At 63.9% G+C, this 10,562-nt stretch overlaps 1 protein-coding gene across 2 annotated transcripts; it reads left to right on the top strand.

The window, feature by feature from the left end:
- Nucleotides 1-1,378: 1,378 nt before the first annotated feature.
- LOC131478948 (phosphatidylserine synthase 2) lies at nt 1,379-10,250 on the top strand. Of its 2 annotated transcripts, none has more exons than XM_058659624.1 (12): nt 1,379-1,544; nt 5,887-5,988; nt 6,880-6,962; nt 7,787-7,854; nt 8,012-8,146; nt 8,380-8,430; nt 8,605-8,718; nt 8,811-8,929; nt 9,006-9,120; nt 9,197-9,342; nt 9,472-9,657; nt 9,748-10,250. In XM_058659624.1, exons 7-12 carry the CDS (start codon nt 8,611-8,613, stop codon nt 9,911-9,913), a joined length of 840 nt encoding a protein of 279 aa, XP_058515607.1. In that variant the 5' UTR covers nt 1,379-1,544; nt 5,887-5,988; nt 6,880-6,962; nt 7,787-7,854; nt 8,012-8,146; nt 8,380-8,430; nt 8,605-8,610; the 3' UTR covers nt 9,914-10,250. The 2 variants fall into 2 exon arrangements, with proteins under 2 accessions (XP_058515607.1, XP_058515605.1); XM_058659622.1 differs by lacking the exon at nt 1,379-1,544 and adding an exon at nt 3,661-3,958.
- Nucleotides 10,251-10,562: the final 312 nt, after the last annotated feature.

The following is a 10,562-nucleotide window of genomic DNA, read 5'->3' as shown; positions in this document are numbered from 1 at the left end:
CTCAAGCCGACGACACTGGACCGGCACAGCCAGGGGACCCTCGGCCACACCCTAGGGGCTGCCTGGAGCTGGACAGGGCAGCGCCCCAGCCAGCCCTCCTGTGGGGGGCGAGAAGGGGACCACAGTAAGAAAAGCAAGGTGGCAGCCACCAGGGGACCCCAGGCTGGAACCGAGTGCTCAGGAGAACGCCCTGTCAGAGAAGGCACCCACCATCAGACGCCCCCACCCCCATCAGAGATGCCCCCACCCCCGCTAGAGACATCCTGCAGCCCCATCAGAAACACCCTGTCCGAGACGCCCCATATGAGAGACCCATGCCCTGTCAGACGCCCTCCGTCAGACACCGCCCACTCCAGTTAGAGACATCCTCCACCCCTGTCAGAAATGCCCCCATCCCTGTTAGAGACACCCCCATCCCTGTCGGACGCCCCATCCCCGTTCAACATCCTGCACCCCTGTCAGAAACGCCGCAGAGACGCCCCCATCCATGTCAGACACCCCCACCCCCGTCAGAAACACCCTGTCAGAGACGCCCATATGAGATACCCATGTCCTGTCAGATGCCCCCATCCACGTCAGACACCCCCCACTCCAGTTAGAGATGCCCCCACCCCCGTCAGGGACACCCCATCAGCGATGCCCTGTTACAGACGCCTCAGACACCCTCTCACAGACGCTCCATCAGAGGAGGCCCCTCGGCAGCCCGGGTGCTGCGAGGGCAGCCCACCGGCCCACCGGCCCACGGGTCCACTGCTCCACCCGCCCACGGGTCCACTGCTCCACCCGCCCACGGGTCCACCCGCTCCACCCGCCCACCGGCCCACGGGTCCACCGGCCCACCGGCCCACCGCTCCACCGCTCCACCCGCCCACCGGCCCACGGGTCCACTGCTCCACCCGCCCACGGGTCCACCCGCTCCACCCGCCCACCGGCCCACGGGTCCACCGGCCCACCGGCCCACCGCTCCACCGCTCCACCCGCCCACCGGCCCACGGGTCCACTGCTCCACCCGCCCACGGGTCCACCCGCTCCACCCGCTCCACCGGCCCACGGGTCCACCCGCCCACCCGCCCACCGCTCCACCGCTCCACCGCTCCACCGCTCCACCGGCCCACCGGCCCACCGCTCCACCGCTCCATCCGCCCACCGGCCCACGGGTCCACCCGCCCACCGGCGCGGGCTGCCGCGGCCTCGCCCCGCACCCGGCAGGTTATCATTATTGATTCCCGCAGACCGGGCTCCTCCTGGCGTGTCCCCACAGCGGCGGCCCTGCCCTTCTGGCAGGGAACTTTGGCCCAGGCCGGTTGGGGGGGCCGGGTCCGCTCGCTTCCTCCTCTGAACCCCAAGACGTCACCCGCCCGCCCGCGGTTCCGGCTTCCGCGCCCCGGGGCCCCGCGCGGCCGGGTGAGGCGCCCCTGCCCCGCGCGGGACACTCCCCGCGGTGGCCGGCCGCTGCGGGCACTGGCGCCCGGGCAAGCCGGAGCGACCTTCTGCGGACCTGCTGGCCACTGAGAGGCCGCGGCCGAGGCGGCGTCGGCGCGCAGGTAAGCCGGGGACACTGCGCACAAGGCCCCGCGACGCCCGACGGCGCGCGCCCCGAGGCCGGTCAGCGCGGTGCTCCAGCCGCGGGGAAGGCCCTCTGAGCTTCCTCGTGTGTGTGTGTGTGTGTGTGTGTGTGTGTGTGTGTGTGTGTGTGTGTGTGTGTGGTTCGTTCAGACACGCACGGGGCTGCAGCACAGCTCTTACTTGGGAGTCAGGCCAGACAAACCAACCCTGTCAAAAATGTGTATTCATTCGATCCGCCCACTGGCCCACTCACTCCCCAGAGTACCTGAGCCAGGAGCAGAGCGAGGAGCCCCCTGGGTCTGCCCCAACAGTGCAGGGACAGCTCTGGGCTGTCCACTGCTCTCCCAGGCCAGAAGCAGGGAGCTGGATGGAAAGTGGAGAAGCCGGGACTGTAACTGGTATGAACTTGGGATTCCACTGCTGCTACACTGCCGTGCTGGCCCCATTCTGTTCTTTCAATATCCATTTATTTGTTTGCAAACTTAAACAACAGAGAGAAGTCTTCCATCCACTGGCCCACTGGCCCACCCCCCGTGTGGCTTCCACAGGCAGGAGCCTGTCTGTGCCCCATGTGAGGCCCATGCTCGGCAGGAGGGTCCTCCCTGAGGCTGTGGGTAGATCACCTGCTGTACCAACAGCCACAAGGAGGCTACTTCTTTTCTCTATGGCTAGGCTTATTTTTAAAGGTTTATTTTGTTTGGGAGTGAGAGGTCTCCCACCTGTTCATTCACTCCCCAAGTGCCCACACCTGTGGGAGCTTCTTCCAGGTCTGCCCTGTACTTGGCCACCATCCACTGCTTTCCCAGGCCATGAGCGGGGAGCACCAGCCCTGAACCCTAGTCCAGGGCCCCAGGCAGAGGGGACCCCATCTCTTCACACAGACCCAAGCTGCTGCTGGTCACTGGCAACATGAAAGCCTTCCAACCCCAAAGCAGCGCAGGCCTGGTGACCATGGGCCCGTGTGTGTCCTTGACAGCCCAGGCCTGGTCACTGTGGGCCCCACGTGTCCCCAGAGTCTGCCGTAGTGACCATGGGCCCCGTGTGTTTACTTGACAGCCCAGCCCTGGTGACCATGGGCCCCGTGTGTGTCCTTGGCGGCCCAGCCATGGTGACCTTGGGGCCCATGTATGTCCTTGGAGGCCCAGCCCTGGTGACCGTGGGCCCCTGTGTATGTCCTTGGCAGCCCAGCCCTGGTGACCGTGGGCCCCTGTGTGTGTCCTTGGCAGCCCAGGCCTGGTCACTGTGAGCCCCACATGTCCCCAGAGTCTGACGTGGTGACCATGGGCCCGTGTGTGTTCTTGACAGCCCAACCCTCGTGAGTGCGGCCCCCATGGCCCCTGAGCCTACTCTTGGGTCCCTGAGCAGATCCTAGCATTGAAGGTCCCCCAGCTTCCGCATGCACCACGGAACACACTCATGCCGATGTCTGTGTTGGGGATCCATCCTGGCTTGTCCCTTCCCGGGGTGCTGCAGGTAGCAGGGCTGGGTGCTGCTGTCCTGTGTCACACACGAAGTCCAAGTTGAACTTTTATTAAGGGGTAAAATACCTTCGAAATGCAGGTCTCCAAGGATCGTCAGGAGTCATGGGGAGGCAGCCAGGACCCCAGAGCTCCCGACTTTCTGCACAGGTAGTTTGGACAAGGTCCCTGCTGGGTTCCCTCTCCCTCTGCCCCATCCCAGGGGAGCTCCTGGTTCCAGCTTCCCAAAGGTCCAGCACCCCATCCCTTCCTGGTCATTTGGGGGAGTGAACCAGTGCACGGAAGGATTCCCCCCCCCCCCGCCTTTCAAATAAAAATAAGAGACGGCCTTCAGCCAAAATATGTTTATTGTTGAAGTTTCCGTTTCTAACCTACTTGAAAGGCAGGATCAGCCGGGTTTGCGCTCTCGGCTCCCACAGCAGCCGGAGGTGGCCTGGATCCCACCACGCCAGCGCCGAGCGCAGCGAGCCTCCGGCGGCCCCCATGCTCCCGGGCTTGGCGGGGCACCCCAACTCCCGCGCCCGTCACCTAGCGACCCTCGGCGTCCTTCCAGCAAGCTCTGCGGCGCCGCACCCCGTGACGTGCAGGACAGCCCGGCATGCTCAGGGCAGGCGCGGACTACGAGTCCCAGCAGGCGCCGCGCCCGCCTGACCGCCCCGCGGCGCCCCTGGACCCCGGCGGCCGCCCGCGACCCCCGCCCGCCCGCCGCGCCTGCGCCGGGACCGGGGCCTCGGGGGCTGAGCGGCCGCGGCGCGCGCCATGCGGAGGAGCGAGCGCAGGGGCGCCGGGGGGTCGCGGCCGGGGTCGCCCGCGGGCAAGGCCTGCCTGGAGGAGCCCGCCGGCCGAGCGCCGGGGCCGGGCCGCCGCAGCACCGAGTCCGAGGTCTACGACGACGGCACCAACACCTTCTTCTGGTGAGGCTCGGCCGCCGGCTCCGGCGGGGCCCCGCGCCCTTGGGCTCCTGGCTCCTTCCACGCGTGTGACCCGCGGGTCCCGGTGCGGGCAGTGCGGGCTCGGCCGCCCTCGCCGGCGGGATGCCCTGTGGCTGCGCCGCGCGGCGAAGGGACGCGCGGCCCGGGGGTGGGAGCAGAGCCCGGCGCGTGTGCGCGGGGCCGGGGTGGGAGCAGAGCCCGGCCGGTGTGCGCGGGGCCGGGGACCCTGCTGGTTGCGGGTCTGCAGCGGGCACAGCCCGGAGGTCAGCAAGGCTTTGAGTGGGCCGGCGTGGTTCTGGGGGCAGGCTTGTTGCACTGAGTGCGCCCCATAGCCGCCTGCCTCACTGGCCTTCATGGTTCTCCGGCATTTAGGACAAGTCCAGCGACTCAGGAAGTTAACCGCTAACCCAAGCAGGCGCCGTTCAGGACACACCGCGGGTCGTGGTGTGTGTCTGCGACGTGGTCGGCAGCCAGGGGCTGGACCGAGCTGCAGCCGGCCAGTTAACGAGACCTCACCCGGGGAATGGGTCGCAGCCATTTCTGCAGTGGGACAACCTGTTAGGGGATGCTGGGGGTCAGGCTGCAGACCCCGACAGGCACAGGGACACACCATCCAGGGATGGTGGCTGATGGCCTGGCGTGCAGGGTCAGCTGTGTGAGTGACCAGGGCCCCATGGCCTGGCGTGCAGGGTCAGCTGTGTGAGTGACCAGGGGCCCTCGCACAGCCAGTGTGTGGTCAGGGCTGTGTCCTGTCACACTCTTACACTCTTATACTTTGGTCAGTGTGTAGGTCCAGGCCTGCCCCCTGCAGCTGAAATGTTATTAGCATGTGGGCCTGGAGCTGTGTCCTGTGCTAACCCAGGTGGGCTCAAGGCTGCGTCCTAGTGGGCTATGAAGGCAGCTGTGTGCTGGGAAACTCCCTTGGTTTCACTTTGAGCAGCTGGGCTGACTTGGGATGGTGTCCTTACAGCCCACCCCACTGCAGAGCAGGCGGCCATAGGGGCCTCGTCCTGCCCGCTCTGTGTCTCATTGACATGGGCCGGTCCTGCCCATGGTCTCACTGGAGTGTGCGTGGAGGAAGGTTCCAGCCATCTCCCGTCCAGCTGTGGCTGCTGTGTATGGACTTTCGTGGCTGTTAGAAGGCAGGTTCCAGCCATCTCCTTGTCTCAGGGCCTCTGCCTTCTTTCGTTATATATTTGAAAGGCGAGTTAGAGAGAGGTGCGGCTTCATTCCCTTAATGGCTGCAACTTTCGTGGCTGGCCAGGCTGAAGCTGGGAGCCAGGAGCTTCTTCCAGGTCTCCCATGTGGGTGCCAGGGCCAGACACTTGGACCACCACCTGCCACTTTCTCAGGCCCTGAGCAGGGTTAAGGTTAGGGTTAAGATGGAAAGTGGGGCGTCTAGGAGCCTGGTCCCAGCCAAGTGGACTCGGCGTCCTCAGCCTCGGATCCCATGCTGCTGGGGGCCCTGCCCCTGGAGTGCAACCTGCCCCATTCCTGGAGTCCCCAGTCCCTGGCTTCCTCTCATTTCTCACCTTTTCTCGTAGGGGCCTGGGTGGACAGGGGCTATACCTGGGGGTAGGGTATGCTGGACAAGGCCTCTGGTGCGAGGCCAGTGGGCCCACTGGAACAGCCATGGCTGGGGTCTCTGAGGCCTGGGGAGGTGTGGACAGCACCTTCTCCACCCCCTCCTTGGACCCTGGCCCTGGCTGCTCTCGCTGGAGTCAGGGTCATCTGTGTGGGCTTTGTAGCCCCCATCAGCCCTGAGACGCTGGGCTCTGCTGTTCCCCTGTGGCAGGTGCAGAGGCCTCGGCTGGGAGTCCCTGGCCAAAAGGGTCAGATGTCCTTGAGAGTTGGAGGTGAGCTGAACCCTGGTGTCCCACCCAGCTTGAGCTGGCTGTGTCTGGTTGCAGGCGGGCACACACCCTCACTGTCCTCTTCATCCTTACCTGTGCACTGGGCTACGTGACACTGTTGGAGGAGACGCCTCAGGACACGGCCTACAACACCAAGAGGTGAGAGGCGGTGTGGCCTTGTCTACCAAGGCCTGCCTGGTACCTGGCTGTGGGGTGAGGGATGCTCTCCAGGCCTTCTGTGTACCTCAGGGGTATGCACAGGTGTGCTGTGTGTACAGGGGTGAGCTGCATGTGCAATAGGTATGTGGTGTGTGTACACGTGTGAGTGTGTGCATTTTTGTACTGTGTATATTGGTGTGACCTGCTCCAGATTCCATTTGCTCACCCTACGTCCAGTGAGGCCACTTCCTAGCCACTCCAGGCCCAGCTGCTGGTTGCAGAGTGGTGACCAGCTCTGCCCTGGCTGGAGTCTTCCAGTGTTCTGATCCCTGGGCACTGTGGACACAGCCAAGTGTGCACACAGGGACAGTCAGCTGTCTGTACGTGGCTGGTGTGTGCACGAGAGGAGGGTCTGCTCGTGGCTGTGTGTCCATGAGGAGGGTCTGCTCATGGCTGTGTGTGCATGAGGAGGGTCTGCTCGTGGCTGTGTGCACACGAGGAGGGTCTGCTCGTAGCTGTGTGTCCATGAGGAGGTCTGCTCGTGGCTGTGTGTCCATGAGGAGGTCTGCTCGTGGCTGTGTGTCCATGAGGAGGTCTGCTCGTGACTGAGTGTCCATGAGGAGGGTCTGCTCGTGGCTGTGTGTCCATGAGGAGGGTCTGCTCGTGGCTGTGTGTGCACACGAGGAGGTCTGCTCGTGGCTGTGTGTCCATGAGGAGGTCTGCTCGTGGCTGAGTATCCATGAGGAGGTCTGCTCGTGGCTGTGTGTGCACACGAGGAGGGTCTGCTCGTGGCTGTGTGCACACGAGGAGGTCTGCTCGTGGCTGTGTGTGCATGAGGAGGGTCTGCTCGTGGCTGTGTGTGCACACGAGGAGGGTCTCCGTCTCTTGCAGGGGCATCGTGGCCAGCATCTTGGTGTTCTTGTGCTTTGGAGTCACGCAAGCAAAGGACGGGCCATTCTCTAGACCTCACCCAGGTAACCTCTGTTCCTCCCGCAGCATACCTGACCCTGAGTTGAGAGCGCCAGCTCCCTGCCCAGCCACTGCCAGGGCCTAGGCGTGGGGCTCCCCAATACCCTGCCTCAGTGCCATGGAAGGTAGACCCAGGCATGTGACCCCTGACAGGAATGGGGGCTCCTCTCAGGGGTATGTGTTATGGGAGACGCGAAATGCATTTTATTTTTATTTTAGTTTAGTTTAGTTTCTTTGTATTGGAAAGTCAGATATACAGAGAGGAGGAAAGACAAAGACGACCTTCCATCCATTGGTTCACTCCCAGAATAGCCCCAAAGGCTGTATCTGAGCCAAGCTGGAGCCAGGCGCTTCTCTGGGTCTCCCATGTGGGTGCAGGGTCCCAAGGCTTTGGGCCGTCTTCCACTGCTCTCCCAGACCACAGGCAGGGAGCTGGATGGGAAGGGGAGCAGCCGGAACATGAACTGATGCCCATACGGGATCCCAGCACTTGCAAATGGATTATTAGCCAGTTGAGCCATTGCCCCAAAAAACTGCTTCTCTGAGCCAACTAGCAGTGAGTGCAAGTAGCCTAGGTGTCTGGGCTGGCCCTGCTGCAGGCAAGACTTCAATATGGCTGGGAGCTCCCTTATGTATAGGAGGGTGGGACCGGTTCCTTCTGAAGGCAGACCTGTTGCAGGAGCTGCCATGGTCAGGCCAGGCAGGGAAAACACTGCAGGGCCCTGTGATGCCCACACAGGCTGTGAATACTGCAGGCCCTGTCCTCTGCTGGTAAGTGGCACGTGGGGATGGGGCCCAGAGGTCACTGACCGTCTGGCTGTCCCCACAGCGTACTGGAGGTTCTGGTTGTGCGTGAGCGTGGTCTACGAGCTGTTCCTGATCTTCATTCTCTTCCAGGTGAGCAGGAGCTCACGCACACTTGGGGCAGAGGACGGGAGTTGTCCCTGAGCCCCTGGCCAGGCGGGGACTACAGGAGGGGTCCTGGCATTCAGAGACTGCATGGGTAGGCATGGGTGGAATCCTGGGCCTTGCTCATGGAGGTGCTGCCTTGCAGACGGTCCAGGACGGCCGGCAGTTCCTCAAGTATGTGGACCCCCGACTGGGGGTGCCGCTGCCTGAGAGGGACTACGGGGGAAACTGCCTCATCTATGACCCGGGCAATGAGACAGACCCCTTCCACAACATCTGGGTGAGGCTCCTGTGGGCCGGGGGAGGGGGTGCTGTGGGTGGGCTGTGCCTGAGCAGAGTCCCTGTTGCCTACAGGATAAGGGTGCTGTGGGTGGGCTGTGCCTGAGCAGAGTCCCTGTTGCCTACAGGATAAGGGTGCTGTGGGTGGGCTGTGCCTGAGCAGAGCCCCTGTTGCCTACAGGATAAGGGTGCTGTGGGTGGGCTGTGCCTGAGCAGAGCCCCTGTTGCCTACAGGATAAGCTCGATGGCTTTGTTCCTGCCCACTTCATCGGCTGGTACCTGAAGGTAGGGTAGGTGGTGGGCAAGCTTGCCCTGGCCGAGTACTGGGCAGGGGCAAACTCTGGGTCCCTTAGCCCTGCGCCCGCTCCTGTGCCCGCTCCTGTGCCCTCGGGGTGGGGTCTGCGTAGCCCCCGTGTGGGGCTGCCCTGCGAGGCGTGCCCTGCCCCCACCCCGCCACAGACCCTGATGATCCGCGACTGGTGGATGTGCATGATTGTGAGCGTCATGTTTGAGTTCCTGGAGTACAGCCTGGAGCACCAGCTGCCCAACTTCAGCGAGTGCTGGTGGGACCACGTGAGTGGCGGGACCCAGGAGGGGGCATGTGAGTGTGGGGACCCCGTGAGTGTGGAGAGTCCCTCAGCCCCCCACCCGGCTGCCACCCCCAGTGGATCATGGATGTGCTGGTGTGCAATGGACTGGGCATTTACTGCGGCATGAAGACACTCGAGTGGCTCTCCCTGAAGACATACAAGTGGCAGGGCCTCTGGAACATCCCCACCTACAGGTGCGGCCCCTCCCCAGCACTGGGCCCAGGGGTGCGGGCGGGTGAGGGTCTCAGCGGCTCTGCTCCACACTCACAGGGGCAAGATGAAGAGGATTGCCTTCCAGTTCACACCCTACAGCTGGGTGCGCTTCGAGTGGAGGCCAGCCTCGAGCCTGCGGCGCTGGCTGGCCGTGTGCGGCATCATCTTGGTGGTGAGTGAGGCCTGGCCCGCCCTGCTGCCCACCTTGCACCCCACACCGCTGCGCTCTCACTCTGACCTGCCCCTAGTTCCTGCTAGCCGAGCTCAACACCTTCTACCTCAAGTTTGTGCTGTGGATGCCACCCGAGCACTACCTGGTACTGCTGCGCCTCGTCTTCCTGGTCAACGTAGGCGGCGTGGCCATGAGGGAGATCTATGACTTTATGGATGACCTGTGAGCACCAGGGCTGGGCCACAGTGGGTGGGGCCGTGAGGGCGACCTGGGGCTTGGGGTTGGCCTGTAAGCTCTGGAGCAGGGCTGTGGTGGGGTGGGGCTCCAGGCCAGCTGTCTGTCCCCCTGCAGGAAGCCCCACAGGAAGCTGGGCCAGCAGGCCTGGCTGGTGGCAGCCATCACAGTCACGGAGCTGCTGATCGTGGTAAAGTACGACCCTCACACGCTGACGCTGTCGCTGCCTTTCTACATCTCCCAGTGCTGGACACTCGGCTCCATCCTGGTGCTCACCTGGACTGTCTGGCGCTTCTTCCTGCGGTGAGCACCTGGGGACCTGCCCCTGCACCCCAGACCTCACTTCCTGTGGGCAGGCGAAGGGTGGGCGCTGACCTGGCCCTGCTGCCCCAGGGACATCACACTACGATACAAGGAGACACGGCGACAGAAGCAGCAGAGCGACTCAGATGGCACCAGCCACATGGACGCGTGTCTGGAGCCAGAGGACAACCTACCTGGGACAGCCAGGGACCAGCAGCCTGAGCCTCGGGCAGAGCCACCCTCGGCCACCTCCTGACCCGCAGCCTCTACCGCTGGCACTCCGGTTCCTGGCAGATCCACCTCCTCTGCCCTCACTGAGCTGGAGGGGAACTCACATGTGTGTCCATGGCCACTGTGTGGTACGAGCGCTATAGCCCCAAGACTTGTCCATGGCGGAGGCCGGGGCCCCACTGTGCCCTCTGCCTGCGGGGGTGGAGGGATGTGGACCCCACCGAGCACAGGAGCCACACAGATCCAGACGGGATCGACAACCAAGGGACAGCAGGGTCTACAGTCTGGCCGCCCGCGCTCCCGCCAGGCCCAGGCAGGGGACACGCGCAAGGCCGGTGTGGTCAGCCAAGAGTGTGTGCAGGGAGGCCTCACTGGCATCTGTTCCATCCCAGGGCACGACCGTGAGGACCTCGAGGGCTGCAGGCCTCTGCTGCCTGGCAGGCCAGTGGCCAAGGCCACCCAGGTGCCGAGATCTGGCGAGGTGGCCATGTGGGAGGGAACTGTGGGAGGAAGCTCGCTCTCTCCCCATTCTCTGCCTTTGATTAAACTGAATCTTTAGAAGAAACTCAGGAGTAAAAGCGCCCAGACTCTGACCTCCTACATTGGAGGCTCCTCAGTGGTGGGGTCCACTGCTCTCATCGGGGGGCCCCCCAGACTACACCTCCACACAGGGA

The sequence above is a fragment of the Ochotona princeps genome, unplaced genomic scaffold (assembly GCF_030435755.1).
Source record: "Ochotona princeps isolate mOchPri1 unplaced genomic scaffold, mOchPri1.hap1 HAP1_SCAFFOLD_148, whole genome shotgun sequence".
NCBI lineage: Eukaryota > Metazoa > Chordata > Mammalia > Lagomorpha > Ochotonidae > Ochotona > Ochotona princeps.
This window is presented reverse-complemented; position numbering and strand designations above follow the sequence as displayed.